The 18,706-nt window shown below is 39.9% G+C and overlaps 2 protein-coding genes across 12 annotated transcripts in view; one reads left to right on the top strand and one right to left on the bottom strand.

Annotated features, from left to right (window-relative positions):
- The window catches only part of rapgef4a (Rap guanine nucleotide exchange factor 4a), a 38,385-nt gene extending 37,514 nt beyond the window's left edge, over window positions 1–871 (bottom strand). For both annotated transcript variants that reach the window (XM_083536703.1, XM_083536704.1), the window contains exon 1: window positions 639–871. In XM_083536703.1, coding sequence (XP_083392829.1) covers window positions 639–721 — 83 coding nt within the window. In that variant the 5' untranslated portion in view covers window positions 722–871. The remainder of the gene's footprint in view (window positions 1–638) is intronic.
- Window positions 872–15,559: 14,688 nt separating this feature from the next.
- The window catches only part of ppp1r9ala (protein phosphatase 1 regulatory subunit 9A-like A), a 29,882-nt gene continuing 26,735 nt past the window's right edge, over window positions 15,560–18,706 (top strand). For 3 of the 10 annotated variants that reach the window (XM_083536681.1, XM_083536679.1, XM_083536675.1), the window contains exons 1-2: window positions 15,598–15,784; window positions 16,235–18,130. In XM_083536681.1, the coding sequence (XP_083392807.1) occupies window positions 16,367–18,130 (1,764 nt within the window). In that variant the 5' untranslated portion in view covers window positions 15,598–15,784; window positions 16,235–16,366. Of the gene's footprint in view, window positions 15,785–16,208; window positions 18,131–18,706 lie in introns of all 10 variants that reach the window. The other 7 variants (XM_083536674.1, XM_083536677.1, XM_083536682.1 and 4 more) reach the window with 7 other exon arrangements.

Genomic DNA, 18,706 nt, shown 5'->3' with positions numbered 1-18,706 from the left:
TGTGTAAAAAAAATAAAGAAAGTTTCAAATCAGAGAGCTGATTATATTAAAAAAAAAATGCAAATTGCACTATTTCAATGTGTGCAGAATTAAAATAAAAAGCCCTTGGTGCATTTAAAGCCCCGATTCCAGCAGAAAGGGGCTGTACCGCGCTTTGCACAGGGCAGGAACATGAATGAGTCTGCAATCTTACTGTATCACACTGCCTCAGGTTGTACCCTTTCCCGCATCACTTCCTGGTTTTAGTGCGCTCAAAATGATCGTAAACATGAAAGATATATACAAATACAGGTTGTGTGTAGCAGCAAAAAAAGGGAATGAAGGCAGGCAGAATGATGACTCGTAAGGTGTGCGACGTCGAGAGGTGTGAGCTACAGAGAAACGCTGACTGACCGCATCCCAAACCCGACACATTGTTCTGAGCCTGGGCTTCCTCCATGCTTCCTCCATGCTTCCTCCGATCGGTTTTGGTCAAACGTTTGTAATATTGCATCTTATTAATAACGCATATGCTAGAGGAGAAACGTAGGCTGTTTATTATGCCTTACCTGTTTACCTCCGTAAATAAAAAAAAAGCACGAAGCACATGCAAAAAAAAATCTCCTTCATAAAAAAATGACATTGCAAACGCATCTTACCGTTTGTCGAGACACGCTATCCATTCTGCAGATGCTGAGGAATGAGCAGAGGTGTGAGCTGCTACCATCTTTGGAGAGATCATGGAGAGACAGTAGGCGCCGCGTACACACTCGGTAACGGTTCACTCTCTAGGCATTGCTTCAGTTCTGCTCCCACTGCTGCACTGTCCTCTCTCACTCACATCTGGCCAGCAGAAATTCACTACCAGTCATTCAGCTGCCTCTTAGATACGCCCATTAATCATTTCATCAGGTTCACCCACTTTTTTGGTTTAGCTTGACTATTTATTGACCATTTATTACTATGCAAATTTGTTTTGTCTATCATTATACAAGGACCACCATTATAACATTATGATATTATTTGAATGGTGGGTCTTTTTTTTTTTAGCTAAAGGGACTACTGAGATGTCAGAGGGTTCTCATTAGATTTATGCCAGTCAGGGTGATGATGGACCTAAACAATATCCTGGGAAACAGGTGGGAATACTCAGTGGCAGTCCATGCTAGGGCATCACACACCAGCTAATATTATCCCCTTTAATAAAAAATGGATAGATTGTCTTCCCCATATCTGGCCAAAAAACATGCATACCATATCTCACAAAACTGAGTAGACCCCTCACATTTCAGCAACCATTTAAGTATTTTTCCTTAAGGTACAGTACAGTACAGTGGCCAAGTTTATACAGAGGTTTTCCAAGAGGGGTTCCACTCGGAACAGGCCTCACAAGGCTCGAACAAATAATTTGAGTCCTCATGCTGTGCATCAGGTACAGAAGCTGGCTTAAAAAAACAGATGCATGAGTGCTGCCAGCATTGCTATAGAGGTTGCAGAAGCAGAAAGCTTGCTTGTCAGTAGTCAGACCATATGCCGCACACTGCAACAAGTCGGTTTGCATGGCCTTCATCCCAGAAGAAAGCCTCTTCAAAAAGTGGCTCACAAGAAAGCGTGCAAACAGTTTGCTGAATACAACCTGTCTAAGAGCATGAATTACTAAAACCAGTAGTCCTGTGGTCTGATGAGACTAAGATAAACTTGTTTGGCCCAGATGCTGTCCAGCATGTGTGGTGATGCCCTGTTGAAAACTGTGTCTTGCCATAGTCAAGCAGGGTGGTGGTATAATCATGGCCTGGGGCTGCAGGAGTGCTGCTGCTACTGGGATGAAACATGGATTCCAACATGTTCTGTGACATTCTGAAGCAGAACATAATGCACCCCCGGCTGAATGGCAGTTTTCCAACAGAATAATGCCAAGATGACAGCTGCCTTGCTGAGGTAGGTGAAGGTGATGGAGTGACCAAGTATGTCTCCAGACCTGAACCCTATTGAGCACCTGTGGGGCATCTTCAGGCAGAAGGTGGAGAAGCGCCATGTGTCTAACATCCAGCAGCTCTGTGATGTCATTATGGAGGAGTGAAAGAGGATCCCAGCAACAACCTGTGCAGCTCTATACTCTATACTAGGTACATTAGTTGTCAGTTATTTAGACAATAATGACTATGTTGAATTCTTTTTAGAGGACAGGAAATCTGTACTGCTATACAAGCTGCACATTGACTACTCAAAAATATATCCAAGTTTTATTTCTATAGTATTGTCCCTTGAGAAGATATAATAAAACGGTTCCTGAAATGTAAGCCATGTACTCACTCTTGAGAGATACTATATATATATATATATATATATATATATATATATATATATATATATATATATATATATATATATATATATATATATATATATATATACAAGCACACAGACATATATACAGTAAAAAAAAAAAACATATATAAAACAAAAAATTATCTGTGTCAATCAAAAATTAGGACATGCTCTATAATCTAAGAATACTCAGTGCACTGCACAATGCACACTTCATCATTGTCAGTACCACTGCTTTTAGAATGATCCACCACCTAGACCCAGGAGGTCCATGGTGGTCCTTTTCCCTGATGAATTGGGTAAGGGGTGACAAATTGTTCACTGAAACAGATATATATGCATAATAATATTACTTGGCCAAGCAGTGCAAGTATTGTACTAGGTAGGTGAATCTAATAAATGAGTGGAGCTCAAGTGCTGACTCACTATTAGCAATCTCCTCTGGCCAAAATATCACTGTGGGATTAATATATCTGAATGTGACTGCTGGCAGAACACACGGCCACAACTCAGACTTTATTAGACCATATCTCTGACATGATATAAAACACAGCATGGTATAACAAGACCTCAGCAAGACTTATATCGGCTGTTAAATATAAAGGTCGTATTGATAATAAAAGGTTATAAGGAACGGTTACATAACGTTAGGACATGAGAGCTGTGTTGTTTGAGGTGCTGTATAGTTTGGTGTTGCACCGTGAAGTCCATTTGATCAGAGTATTGAGTAGCTGGATTACTGGAGGGAAGGAAGTTGTTGCAGTGTGCCCAATAAGCATGGATGCTCTGATAAATAGTCCATGGGAGCGGTGGGAGTGGTCATCTGCAATGCTGGTGGCTTTGCAGATGCAGCATATTAGGTGTCCTGGATGAAAACAAGTCACTGAGGTGGGACAATGTTGACTTTTTTTAGCACTGAGATGATGGTGAAAGTCTCAAAACAGCCTAAGGACGATGTCTGTAAGCTGATTTTCTGAGCACATGCAAGTTGTCAGTCATATTGGGGTTGCGTTTTCATGATTTTATGTTGACAGACATTGGTCTGCATTTCTTACACATTATGTTTTTTGATTTATTTTGCTTGTATAGGTCATTTAGATTATTACTTTTGTATTATCTAATTTTTTTATGAAGGTAATGTGTCAAGTGTAGTGAATATTTTTTTTTTTTTTTACATGTCAGGTATAGAGGTGTACGGCAGACTGCAGCCGACCTGCTGTTCTACTCCTCCCACACACTGTGCAATACGGCATGAATCTAGCACAAAGCAGAGGAACCACAGACAGCTGCAGCCAGGTGCAACACATCCAAATATTTATTTCTCTCTAGTTTTTGAATTAATTAAATAATAAAGTACACACATTCTCATAAAAAGTGTCTGATTACTACAGTCACATTAAGTAAAAGACTGATCATCCAGTTAACATTATCATTACGGATTATCCAGAATATTACTAAATACTGTATAATTCATACGAGTCACTAATTCATTTTATATGATGAATATTTGAAAAACATGAAATTTTATTAACAGTCTTATAAACATGAGAGTGCAAAATACAGGAACTGTCATTGGACTGAAAATACCTGCAATTTGCTTTTGAGACTCTTTTCTTGTTAACCCTCTTCTATGAATAATTATAGCAATGTTTGCTGAAGAAAATGACTATATGTCAATCTGCAGACTACCAATACAGAATCCGTGATGTATTGTTGCACTCATACTAATGTTTTTATAGCATCAACTTGCATAGGGGTTTTTCTAGCACTTTTCTGTTTTCTAGCATTATTGCCAGCACTTTATAATTTCATTTGCAGCTAAAGTTTTCTAAAAAGTGTTCTGGATGAAGGGTTTGTCTTAACTTCAAGAAAGAGAAAAAAAAGACGCAATTATTATTTTCTGTGACAACATGCCACATTGTGCTTTATTTCTTACATATTCATGGAATAAGGCACTATAAAGAAATGATTTGTTCATGAAGTGGCAGAAAAAGACAACGTATAAGTAGCAATCCAGAGCTGCCATTCATTCTTAAGGATTTTGTCCCTCCAGATTTGCAGTAGTTAGAGCAGAGGTGGTATGTGCTGGCACTGGTCAGAGGAAAATTGATTTCTCCCGCATGAGCTGTGGGAGCTCCAGACATTAAGATGCTATGCAGGGCTGTCACAGTCTCATTATTAATGTGTCCACTCAGCAACCCTGAGGTATTTATTTCTGCAGAGAAAATAAAAGGGCAGACACAAAGAGAGAGAGAGAGAGAGAGAGAGAGAGAGAGAGAGAGAGAGAGAGAGAGAGAGAGAGAGAGAGAGAGAGAGAGGAGAACAAGGCAATGTTTCCTGCTGACTTTGAACTTTATCCTACAGCTACATCAGTTATGTGCAAAAAAAATCAATGCATTTGTGCACGCTTTTGGGAAACTATTCCTGAAAAAAAAGTTTGGTCACAATAAAGATAAATGGCTTCTGCCAACTGATGCCTGGGTTTTGATCATTTCTCACTCAGACTCAGTGCTTACAGTTACACTGTGGGCAGTAGCAGTTATATTATACTTGTTAACTAAGAATATAAAACTCAGTTCAGTTATTGTCCTGCCAACGTACAAATGCTTGTGCTTTTGAGATTTTGTCTGCACAATTTCACACCATTTCACATTCTCTACTTACAGAAGCATAACAGCAGGAACCAGAGGTGGAAAGTAGTGTCTTTTTTTGATCGTACAGATAAGAGCATAATTTGAGTCTGTAAAGGCTCTACTTTTATTTGTATACGTTAATAATAACAAAATGCTATGCTTTTGTAAAATAAAGAAAACAGACAGGGGGCACTCTCTGCTGTCGCTGTCATCTCTCTTCACAGACATAAATAAAACAACCTGAATCTCAGTCATTTTTTCCCTAACAGACATAATAAATATATTAATAGAAAGCTCAAAATGTCTACTTGTAAATAAAACAATTCACATCAAAAACAAATATTCTCTGTTCATGTGGAAATATAGAAAGGGGGGGCCTCATAAAGGAAGGGTGTAGATTGGATACAGGTGAAGGTGATTAGTATAAAGGTAAGGGGCTGCGAGTGTGCTGAGTGCAGAAAGGAGGTGTGGCTGGTGGTTCCCTAACACAGTCCTAATATTAATATGACTTGCAGCCCAGTTAACAGCATGACACTAAAATAGTTAGTAGTAATGACTTTTGTCCATCCATCCACCCATTTTCTCCCGCTTATCCGTAATTCAGGTAGCGGGGGCAGCAGTCTAAGCAGGCCCCCGCCTTCGACTGCTGCCCAATCCTCACAGCACCGTCCCTTACGGTTCCTCCTGCAGGTGGTCCACGGGAAGGACTTTTGTTTGCATACTATTTTAAAACATAAGTATCTGTACCTTTATTTAAGTGAAGGATGTGTTTTACCATCTCTGGCAGGGACTGAATGTGATTTCCAAGTAATGCCCTGTACTTAAATGTCTTTTTTTTTTAAACATTGCATTTGGACACATACATTTCCAGAGTGGCATGCACAGGACCAGGATCCAAACTTCTCTGAAAAAAAAACCAAAAACAAAAAAAACATTATGTATAAAAATATGCGTCGTGAATTTTCCTCTCAGAGACAGGTTCCTCATAAGAACTGATAAAGTGAAACTTTGTACCAGACCTAGTTTGTCCAGTAGGGGGAAGCATTTATGTGGCTTATCCTAATAGTGCGTACAGAATCTTTGTCTTCTACTTCTTCTTCTTCTTCTTCTTCTTCTTCTTCTTCTTCTTCTTCTTCTTTCGGCTTCTTCCATTAGGGGTCGCCACAGCGGATCATCCGTCTTTATACCCCCCTGTCCTCTACATCTGCCTCTTTTAAACCAACTACCTGCATGTCTTCCCTCACCACATCCATAAACCTCCTCTTTGGCCTTTCTTTTTCCTCCTTCCTGCTGGCTTCATCCTTAGCATTCTTCTACCAATATACCCCAAGTCCCTTCTCTGCACATGTCCAAACCATCTCAATCTCACCTCCCTCACCTTTTCTTCAAAACATCCTACATGGGCTGTCCCTCTAATAAACTCATTTCTAATCCTGTCCATCGACGTCACTCCCAACGAAAGCCTCAACATCTTCAGCTCTGCTACCTCCAGCTCCACATCCTGTCTTTTACTAAATGCCAATGTCTCTAAACCATACAACATCGCAGGTCTCCCCACAGTCCTATAAACTTTCCCTTACACTCCTGCAGATATTCTTCACCACAAATCACTCCTGCCACTCTTCTCCAACCACTCCAACATGCCTGCACCACTTTTTCACTTCTCTAACACACTCTCCATTATTTTGCACTGTTGACCCCAGGTACCTGAACTCCTCCACTTTCACCACCTCTTCTCCCTGCAACCGCACCACTCCACTGCCCTCCCTTTCATTCACACAAATGTAGTCTGTCTTACTCCTACAGACTTTCATTCCCCTTCTATCCAGCACGTATCTCCACCTCTACAGGCACTTCTCAATCCTGCTCCCTACTCTCACCACAAATCACAATATCATCTGCAAACATCATAGTCCACAGAGACTCCTGTCTGACCTCGTCTGTCAACCTGTCCATCACCACTGCAAACAGGAAAGGGCTTAGAGCCGATCCTTAATGCAGTCCAACCACCACCTTAAACCAATCTTTCGTTCCTTCTGCAAACTTCACTGCTGTCACACTGTCCGCATACATGTCCTGCACCACCGTCACATACTTCTCTGACACACCTGACTTCCTCATACAGTATCACAACTCTTCTCTTGGCAATCTGTCGTATGTGTTCTCTAAATCCAAAACTCAAAACTCTTTCTGGCCTTCTTTATACTTCTCCATCAACATTCTCACAGACTACTAATGCGTCTGTAGTGCTCTTCCTCAGCATGAATCCATACTGTTGCTCACAGATGGTCACCTCTTCTCTCAGCCTGGCTTCCACTACTCTTTCCCATAACTTCATGGTGTGACTGATCAACTTTATTCCTCTGTAGTTACTGCAGGTCTGCACATCTCCCATATTCTTAAAAATTGGTACCAGCACACTCCTTCTTCATTCCTCAGACATCCACTTACCTTCATAAATCTTGTTAAAAACTCCACTGCCATCTCTCCAAAACATCTCCACGCGCCGACCGGTATGTCATCTGGTCCTACCGACTTTTCACTTTTCATCCTCTTAATTGCTGCTCTCACTTCCTCCTTAGTAATACTATCCACTTCCTGCTTCACCATCTCCACACTATCCAACCTTCTTTCTCTCTCTCTCTCTCTCTCTCTCTCTCTCTCTCTCTCTCTCTCTCTCTCTCTCTCTCTCTCTCTCTCTCTCTCATTTTCCTCATTCATTAGCTCCTCAAAATACTCCCTCCATCTTTTCAACACACTCTCTTCACTAGTCAACACACTTCCATCTGCATACTTTATTGCCTGGCCAATCGCTACAAATCCTTTTCTCCTTCCTTAGTGTCCAACTTCTCATACAGATCCTTAAAAGGCTTTTTCTTGGCTTTCACCACATCCCTCTTCACCTGCTGCCACATCTCCTTGTACTCCTGCCTACTCCTGCCACTCTGCTGATCCCAATTCTGTTTCGCCAACCTCTTTCTCCTTATGCTTTTCTGCACTTTCTCATTCCACTACCACGTCTCTTTGTCTTCCTTTCTATTTCCAGATGTTACACCAAGTACCTTTCTAGCTGTCTCCCTTATCTCTTCTGCAGTAGTTGCCCAATAAGTTTAAACCCCCTCCAATGTTTCTGGCCTTACTCCCTTTCCACTTGGCCTCCTGAACACAAATGTCTACCTTTCTCTGCTCCATCATATCAGCTACCTCTCTCCCTTTACCAGGCATAGTACCAACATTTAAAGTACCCACCCAAACATCCACTCTCCTCCACTTCTCCTTTCTCTGCTGTCTCTGTAGATGTATTCCTTCTCTCCTTTTCCTCCTTCGGCCAACAGTAGCCCAATGTTCACCGGTACCCTGTTGGCTAACGATACCTGTGGTGGTCGTTGGTAGCAAGATCCTTGACCGATCCAGTATGAAATTCTGATTTGTGATCTGCATATTTGATTTGGCACATGTTTTACGCAACCCTCGCAACCCTCCCCATTAATCTGGGCTTGGGACCGGCACTAAGAGGCTAATAGTGCATACAGAATGATAGGACTATTAACGTGAACATCTTTGTTCAAGTGAATCTTGAACTTTCTTACTTAGATGTGTTAACTGTAGAAATCTTTGAATACCACAGTGAAAATACAGGCTTTTTACATACATATTATGAGTGGCATGCCAGGTCCCCTGGTGGACTAATGGGCAGCGCTCTCACCATTGCGGCCCGGGTTCGATCCCCGGTCAGGGAACCAATTACTATACCAACTACACCATTACTATATGAAACCATCAATATTGTACAGAAACACAGAGTGCTGCATCACAGACAGGTAGTTCATGTAGTGAGAATGAATGCCATTATTAAAAGTGGGGTCATAACAAAAGTAACCCAATCAACCCAATTTAACGAGTCTCCTTTTATTGCAGCCAGGGCTGCACTGCACATACATAATCTCTAGCAGAAGCATCAATATTAACCTCATAAAACGATCCTGGGTTTTCAGTGCGTTTTTGTGCATTTTTTTCTGTGTATTACGGTTTTCTGAAATTAAGGCAAATGTGTGTTTTTGTGCAAATTCTACAGGAACGGAAACACAAACATATAAATGGTTCAAGAAAAAGCTTAACAACTGTTTTTAATTGTTTTGACGGTCCTTTTGTGAACATTTCTTGAAAAGTCCACCCTGTAAATGTCCTTGTAAATATATCTTCGACCAAATAAATTTCTTCTCCTCTGTCAGCCACTGTGGAATGAAAAATAAAATGTTATTAAATCCATGTGAATATATTTAAATTTGTGCAGTTTTCAGCAGACGAAGGTTGCGAATCTGACTAATGCGCTCTCTGACCACCCAATCAAAGAATATGAAGATGCTGACGTGCACTGAAGCCTGCTTGGGGGCCTAATAGCCAAATAGCAGTCTGACTGGTTAAAGCAACAGCTTCAACATACAACATACATTCATGCATAAAAAAATACATACTACATACAAGAAACATACAACACAACAGAGTGAAACACTATGAAATGAAGAGTATAGACTATTGACTATGATTCAATTCATATTCATCGACAAAAAGATGTTAAGAAGTACTGTAAGTCAGTAATTTTTATTAGGGCTGCTGCTATCGGTTATTTTTTAATCTGGTATTCTAACGATTATTCCATCGATTAATGGGAATTTATTGTTGAAATTGCATACAAGACCGTTATTGCTGAAATTGTGTACAAGAATATCAGTGAAAACTAAAACCATTTAGTTAATTAAATTGCCATATTACATTAAAATGCAAATACAGTTGAATTCAATAGTCCCTCTGTGTATTTATCGCCAGCTTTAAAAACGTGCTCCACTACCTGCTTTACGTGGTCACTGTGCAGGGACACACTGTATATAAATACGAACCTATTTCACATTACTTTAACCGCACTGTAAAGTGTTTTCTGCATGTTTTATTTTAAATTGATCCCAAACTTTGAAAACTTTCTGCCATTTTCTTTGGTCTGAATCTTCTCCTCGCCCCTCGCTGTTTACTCCACATTTTTTTTTATTCTGCAGCGTCTTCTGTGTCGCCTGTCCAGTGAGCTCAGCGGGTGGTGCATCAGTAATAATGTTTTGTGGAAAACACAGTGCTTCATGTGTAGTTATATTGACTAAACGAAGCATCGAGGCAAATAATTCTCCTTGATGATTTTTTGTAATGGAATTACTTAATTAATAATTTCAGCCCTAATTATGATAGAGTTTACTACAGCAGAGTAGGCCTTGCTAGCCCTGACAGTATATCACTGCACATTATTCAATATAAACACACGGATTTTTTGTTATTTATTATTTGAACACTTAGTTTAGGTGTTAAATTAGTCTTAAGCAAAATTGCCACAAACATTATTTATATATACATTTTGTCTGCACAGCTATACAGCCCTAGAGTACAATTCAATCAACTCCAGAATTATTGTTTTTCCATTTACTATGATACCTATTTTTATTTATTTATTTTTTTTTTTTAAACAGGTGAAAGGATAAAGCTCAAGTTCAATTGTAGTACCTTCGTAACTTCAGATAGCATTGAAGCATCATACATCATCAGATCCAAAACCACACAAGTGTCTGTTAGTGTACTTGAACATTTTGCTTCATGATGATTGGTGTTTTGATGGTAATGATGGTGGAGAGCATTGTCTAACACAGCAAAAATTCCCACAAGTGTTCAAATGATTTAGCATACGGTACCTGTGAAGGTCATAGTTTCATTTTCATACTCTTCAAACGATTAGGTTCTCTTGCCTTGTATATGCCCTTGTAGTCTTTAAAGAGCACACTAAATTTACATAGCAATATTTTGTCATAGGTGGGTTCATTCATAAAGGTGATCAGTAGAGGAAAAATCAGTTTTTTTCTTTGTCACCTGTCTAGATGTGTCAAAATGATTGATCAAAGAATAGGCATGCTGTTGTTGCCGTCAAACAAGTATATGAGGTTGCACAAATGCTTTTTAACATTTATCATCAAGGCAGAAAGAGCATTCAGCACACAACACAGATGGTTGACATAGGTCAGGTACTGAATATTTTAAAATACATGCAGTTAAAATACAGTGAACCCACTGTAGGCTCAGTTTCCTGTTTTTGACTGACAGAAGTGGAACACCATCTCTTGTAAATGCTTAAGATTTTTGGGTATGAAAGTCCCAGGAGATTCTGAAATGCTCAGGACAGCCCATTTATAACTAACAACCTCGTCCTATAAAAGTCACTAAGATCCGTTTTTAACCTTTTTTATGCTAGCTCTTGACTGTATCTGCATAGTTTTATAATGTAAATGACTGAGTTATGGCATTAAAAAAAAATTGTGGGGCAAATATTTCTGTTAGCATGATTGTCAATTGCATAAGCACACAAATGTGCATTTTTTAAATATATATCAGGTTGTGTCAGCACTATTTTACATAGAGTAAGCATGTGAGAGTGAGGGAATGGTTTGTAAAGCTAAATACATGAATGATGGTGTGGAAGTATGTGAATGACTGATATAAAAAGTGAGAGAATGTATTTCTAACTAACTAACATGATTGTTCAATTTCTCTAAAAGAGTAGATGCATGATGATTGAAAACTGGTATATTATGCCTATTTATCTTGCCCTGCTTTGATACCTTTCTCTGTGTTTATTGATAAGGCTTAAGGAACATCAAAGCACTGATGTTTAATCATAATGATAATAATTAATGTGCTCATCCCATATTTAAAAAATGTCCTTTTGAATGTGTCATTTATGATGAACTGGTTTCTAATTAGCTATTAGGATGCATAACAGCACCAGATCCACTTTATGCTAAACACAAACCTCTGTATACTTATGAATCAATGTATAATGCTTTTTTTTTTTTTTTTTTTTTTCAGAGCTCCTTATCTCATTGCAGGACATACTATATTACTTTGTGATCAATTTCTAAGAGCCTTTCAAATAAGTGACTACATCATGCTCATTTAAGAACTCATGACAAATCCTGTTCAGTTCAGCTGCTTACTCAAAAGAAAGGTACTGAAGAAAAAGCAGCTCGGAGTAAAACACTTTTCTCACCCAGAACCCTCGGCTGACTTTGAAATTGTTAAGAGTCACAGATTGAGTATACAGAGACAGAGGGGGCAGGGGTTGGCCTGACAACAGTGTGCTTAACAAAACAGTTATACTCCTGGGAAATGAGGGCAGAGGACGATCTGCCATTAATAATTGTCGGTCTGCATTTCAGACTGTAGTTACTAGGAGATGGGTAAGAGGCATGCATTGTTCATTGCACACATGTTGACTTAAGTAACCAGAGCCATCTATACATGAATTAATACAGACTCTAGTGCCAAAAGTTATGCTATAGTAATCAATTTTGCATTGCCATTTTTATGACCAACAAGGAATATCAAAACAGTCACACCAAGATCTAGATATAGGCAATTTTGATAAATACATTCGGAATTAATTCGCCATTTAACTTAGTGAACGTTATTTACACAGTACATTGCCATGTGGATTGTCACAAGCCTCAAGCCAGTCAAAAATCAACTGATGTTTCTAACTACAGTCATATACACAATCAATGCCATCATCTCTGAACTCTTGGCACAACAATGGGGAAATATGTCTATAGTTCTGTTGTGCCTTGAGCTATTAAGATGATTACATCAGTTGTGTATGTGACGTGGACTAAATGGTTGTGTGAAGTGGAGCACATCTGATACCTTTATGTTCAGTCAAGCTGGATTGAACGAGTAAATATCTGCCGGAAATGCCACGAAACCCAGCTCGTGTTGAAATAACCTGTGTGCTTAAAAGAACTTATAAGTAATCACTGCACACGGATGGTTCCCATGATGTGTTGGAAATAATTCAAATACATAGATCTTGGATATTAATCTAAATAGTTAAAAAACCTTTTAAGCTGATGATATTATTTATAAACATACAATACACTATCGGTTTGTTGCAAATCTTTGTTTGTTTTTCTTTTTAAATGTACTTTCCAAATGTTCTGCCGTTTTCTCTGTGTTAATATTAGTTTTATTGTTGATAAAACAAGTTGTAAAATAAGCATGTATGTGATGGCCATTCTTGGCATAGCGAAAACAGCTAAAAAGGCAGGACATGCATTAGTAAAATAGATCACTATCTGCTTTAGAATTATCTGCCAATTGTTGCTTTGAAAAAAAAACATCTCTCACAGAGCAGAACAGGATGTTTCCTTTTTTTAATATTATTGCTATAATTAGCTTCCATATTCAATCTTTTTATGTTTCATGTTTCAAAAGTCATCAAATCTTTGGCCATACTGGGAATGGTGGCACAGCGGTGCAAGGGGTAGCGTTGCTGCCTTACAACTACAGGGTCCCTGGCTCAATCCTGAATTTATTATTATGTCATTTTTCTGTTTTTATGCATGTGCATGGATTTATGGATCTAGGGTCTCCAGTTTCCTCCCATCCTATAAATGTGAGTTTCCATGATTACTGACAACCCTGGCCAAGATTGATTCTTTAATAAAAATCAATGATTGAATTAATTAATGAATGAGAGTATATGTATGACACAACAAGGTCCTGATATCATATGCAAAAAAAGACAGATACACTGCATACTGTAGGTAAAAGAGTAAAACAAACACTGTACACACCCAACATATTAAACTGCTACACATCAATGCACTATATAGACAGATGCAACAGATAAATTAAAGCCATCAGATTGCCAGACCATTTTACAATGTGTTACAGAGTATTCATAAACAGATGTCTAGTGAATCCACACGTTACACATCAAGTATAATTGCACTAGCATTTCTAATGTATAGACATATTTAGTTCTTAAAGTAATTGAAAGCATAAAAAAAAAATTTATACTAAGGATAAGGCTTAATAAGAAAGCCTTATCCATAGGACACAAAGTATAGACGCAAAGTGAGCAACTTTTACATATTAATAATATCACATGTCTGTACAACTGCATTTTACAGATTTATTTGATGGTGTCAGTGCAATACAAGTGCAGAAAAAGTTATGTTCGAAAGCTGTTTTAAAAGCAATTCATACACATCTAACTGATTGATTAAGATGAGGTTCTTGCCAAAGTTGAGATCTGTTAGAAATAAAAGCCAGACATGTGGGAATGCAGCACTGAAGGTTACTAAAGACTCCAACTGCCACATCACCCTGCAACTGGGTCTCACTTGGTGTTGATATACAGTAGTGGGACACACACACACACACACACACACACACACACACACACACACACACACAGACACACACACACACACACACACACACACACACACACACACACACACACACACACACACACACACACAGACTCAAGTTGGTGCATTACACAGCTATTAATATATCAGGATCCTGAAGAAAGACACTCTGTCTCAAAACAACAATTTTACACAAAGTTCTGGATGCACTGTGCAGCCAGTTAAATCCACCTCAAGCTCTTTTGTCATAAATGTTTACAACTCTACTATATTACCACTATGATACTATTACCAATCGTACTGACTGAGAAACTATCACTATCCATACTTTTGCTGAGATATTTTGATTTGTTTATTTATTGCTTATCAAAATTCAAAAGGTTTAAAAAAAAAACTTGCCAAAGGCAATTTCATCACACTGAAATTAATTCTTGTTTCCTTGTTTTTTTTTTTTTTTAATTCATAAGATTTGAGGAAATTATGATTCAGGGTTTCAAATGGATACTGTATGCTTGTGGGTATGATTACATCCCAACCTTGTAGTTGCTAGCGTCGTTGTAGTTACTTGCATACCCGATATAGATTTTACGTGTGATTACATTAGCTGAATTGAAAAAGGTCAGTTGGATATAATTATCTAATTTGAGATGTAAGTACAGGGGTGCATGTGATAGAAGGTCAGAATTGCTTAATGGGAGAAATGTAAGCCACATCTGTGGAATGAAGACTGTGGAATGAGTGAATAGACTTCAACTACCATCAAAATTTGTTTTCTAGAAACAACATTGATCAAGATCAACATTGTTTCTAAAGTAGTTTTTGACATCATATCATAAGTCCTAGGCTTAATGGTTTGGCTATGCTAAAATTACCCCTAGATGTGAACGTGTGTGTGTGTGTGTGTGTGTGTGTGTGTGTGTGTGTGTGTGTGTGTGTGTGTGTGTGTGTGTGACAGACTGTGGGGAATTCTCCAAGCTTGTGCTGGAGTTTGGCTCCAGATCCACTTCAAGCTCTGACCAGGATAAACTAATGATGAATTAATGTGGAACTGTAAAGCTAATACAATAATGAAATTCTGTGGCTTTTCATCTGGGAACGAAATCAAATGTACTGTAAATGCAGCTGCATACAATCAGGAGATGCCACCTATTAGTAAGTTCTTGTCAAATATTTTGCCTCATAAATGAACTATCTGCTTGGCTTCTACAGTGTGTCCTTATATAGAGCATATGATCACTGGCGCAAGTTTGCTCGGACACTTGTTGAGCTATGGCATTAAGTGAGAACTGACCCCCCCTTCCGCTCTACCCCTCCCGGCGCGCGCACGAGGAGGGTTTGGGAATTTTACAAGCGGCCCTGGAATGCGAACGTGCACGCGCCCACGCGCCCGCCCCTGGCCGTGTTGCACGCGCGCCGCACACGTGCACGAGCGGCGGAAGCGGCGGCGGAGTTGCGACAGGTCTAAAGGGTTTTTCTTTTAAGGAGGGAGAAAAACAGGAGTGTGGAGGAAGGAATAGAGATGGCGGGGAAGAAATGGCAAGGTTGAACGCGTGTGGTACACCGGGAACGCCGGGGGAAAGGCACCGGCACTCTGAAACAAAGGTAAGAGAGTGTGTGAGGCCCGTGGAAGAATCTTTTTGGAAAATTTCTGACTTGCCGTTTCCTTCTCGACTCCCCAAAAACTTCCCACAAGCCGAGGAAGAGATTCCCACTGAGACTTTGTGTTAGAAGGCCATTGTTTGCCGGGTTTAACTTTCAGTCGTGGATGTGTGTTATGTTGAGCTCTAACTCAAGTGTGTATGTGTCCAGATAAACACACTTTATTAAAGCAGATAACACAGTAACACAAGGGAATGGTGTAGTAATAGTAAAACTGGTGCAGTAAGTTGAGGTTCATCATGAACAGGGGAACTTATTTGACGTGAATGTCGCTAGCATTGCTACCCTACACGACTGTATATAACAATAGAGCAGAAAAGCTAGGAGTTAGCACACAAGTTATGTGACACTGTTCCTCCATCTACAGGGAATTTGCCTCTTTATTTGTTGCAGAGTTCCGCCGCCTGCTCCGCCGGAGAAACTCACGACTTGCTTTCGTTCGAGTTGTATAAAACGCATCAGCCACAAATACTAAAAATCTGGATACTTCTTCAGCTCACGAGGGAATAACAAAAAAAAAGAAATATGATCAAAACCGAGGGCAAAGGAGAGAGGACTCTGAGGAGCGCGTCTCCTCACCGAAACGCGTACAAGGCGGATTTCCACGCCATCAAGTGCTCCTTTGATGGAACCAAACCCGACATCCCGTCCAAATCCTGTGCTAATGGGTCCTCCAGTGAACCCCGTGAGGACATAGCCAGGGGACGGAACTTTGGCAACCGGGTCAATAAGATCAAAAATATTTTCCTCCAGCTGGACGGTCAGCAACAGCAGGAGAACCAGGATGCAAAAGCCACCATAAAGCCTGATGTGCCTAACTCCATACCAACGAAATTCCCACCTGGTAGCACACAGGTAACCAGCCCGACCAGCTCGGATCCTCCGAGTGACAAGACCCCGAAAGGCGAGGACCCTGAAATCGATAAAGCAGCCTTGGCAGAGAAGTTTTCTGTGACTAGGAAACTATTTGAGAGCGGTATAAAGGAACAGATTACAGTAGAGAGGCAAGCCCCAGGCAGGGCCTCTGGACGTCTCTCCCAGGGTAATAATGTGTGTGAAGAAAAGAGAGCAAGCAGGAAACCTGTGGGGTCGTCTGAAAATAGCAACAGCGTTATTAAAACGGATCGCAGCCCTGCATCACCAGAAATCAAGGACTCTGAGGACACAAAGCAGGTCAATCGATTATTAAATGCGGGACCAATATCGAGAAGACTGGAGAATTTCATAGCAGACAGTGATAACGAGGAATCTGCAAGAACACCAGCTAAAGCATCAGAGAAGGCGTGTAGCACCGCAGAACAAACAGGACCAGTGTCTCCTGGACGAGACACCGTTTACAAACCTGCTTCTCCTTTTAATGACCACTTTCAGAAACCAACTTCTCCCAATAATCATTCCAAACCAGTTTGCTCTCCAACTTCACCAACTAGTGACTTAGGATCAAAGTCTAGTTCATCAGCCTTTCAAACATCATCTAAGCCCACCTTTCCAACCACAAAAGTCAGTGAGGAAACCTGCATCGCTGCTTCCAGACATTCGTCCTCATCAGCTGAAGGTTTTAATGAATCTTGTACAGGCACTGAAGAACCCAAAACTACCACTGTTTCTCCAAGAGATCAAACGACTTCAGCTTCTGTCAGCAGTTTTTACAACAGAGTCAAAGGACCAGAGGTGGCTAAAAGTGAGTCCATTAGTTCTCAGAGTTCGTTCGGAGACTCACTACCTCCTCGCTCCCCACAGAACTTGGATCCTACTGGGGCAGCAGTGGTCCGTGCAGAGCTAGTCAGGGTCCAGAATGAATCATCCGAAAGCGAGGAGATCGAGGACGACTGCGTGTTCGAAGAGCTGAAACTCAAAAGAGACCTCAGTCCTGATGCACTGAGAGCAGGTCTAGCTTCCAGTCCATCATCCAAAAATGACCTTCAAAAGGCCAGAGAGGTCAAGCAGCAGGAAAAGGCCGTTTCTTACTCACTGGAGAGACAACAGGGGGAACAGAGAGCAGAGCTGGAGAAGAAGGAGAGTGAGGAACTGTATGAAGAGGAAGAGGAGGAAGAGGAAGAGAGCGAACAAGATGATCAGGATGAATCTGGAAATACTTCACCGGTGTTCTATAGCTTCGAAAATGCAGCATTTGTGGATGATAAGGAAACAGGAGCTGCTCAGAAGGAAGAGCAGGAGGATGAAGTAGATGATGAGGATTATGAGGAGTATGATGAAATTTCAGGTCTCTCTGAGGATGAAGACTGTTCAACCAGGAGGAAGATACGCTTCTCTTGCTCACCAATACAGGTAAGCAAGAACATTTGTCTTTAAATCTAACAAAATGAAAACTGGAAATGCTTAAGTGACGTTTGTTCAGATTGAGCGAGATATATGATATGATATTATGATAAATTGCACTTTTTGAACAATAAGTTTTTCTAAAGTCTTGAATTTGATACAGTTTTGAATCAAATTCATGAATTTGGAATTTTAGAATGTTAAATGATTGACCTTTTTTTTTTTTTTTTCTTCTAAAATAGAATTTTAACTAAGTGATTTAATTAAATGTAAGGACTACTGTTTTCCTGGGAGTTGTTTACTAATCTGCATCGTAATGCACATTGTGTATAAAAAATTTCTCGCGTCTCCTTGCGATTTATTTCCTTGCCCTCCCCCTAAATTCAGTTCTCTTCTTTCGTCTGATATGGAAATTTGTCAGTGTGTCTATTATGCATGATTGACAGAATGCCTGTTGGCTGGTGTATTAGGATGAAGTGGAATCATAAGATTATTGTTCGTTAATTACTGGATTTGCCAGTATGTTCCTTCTCGTTCACTTTGAACTTATTGTGCACATCAACATACCGACATATTCAGAGTGAA

This window comes from Silurus aristotelis, assembly GCF_946808225.1.
Source record: "Silurus aristotelis genome assembly, chromosome: 3".
In the NCBI taxonomy this organism is placed as follows: domain Eukaryota; kingdom Metazoa; phylum Chordata; class Actinopteri; order Siluriformes; family Siluridae; genus Silurus; species Silurus aristotelis.
Note: the sequence above shows the minus strand (reverse complement) of the source record. Positions and strands in the feature narration are given on the sequence as shown.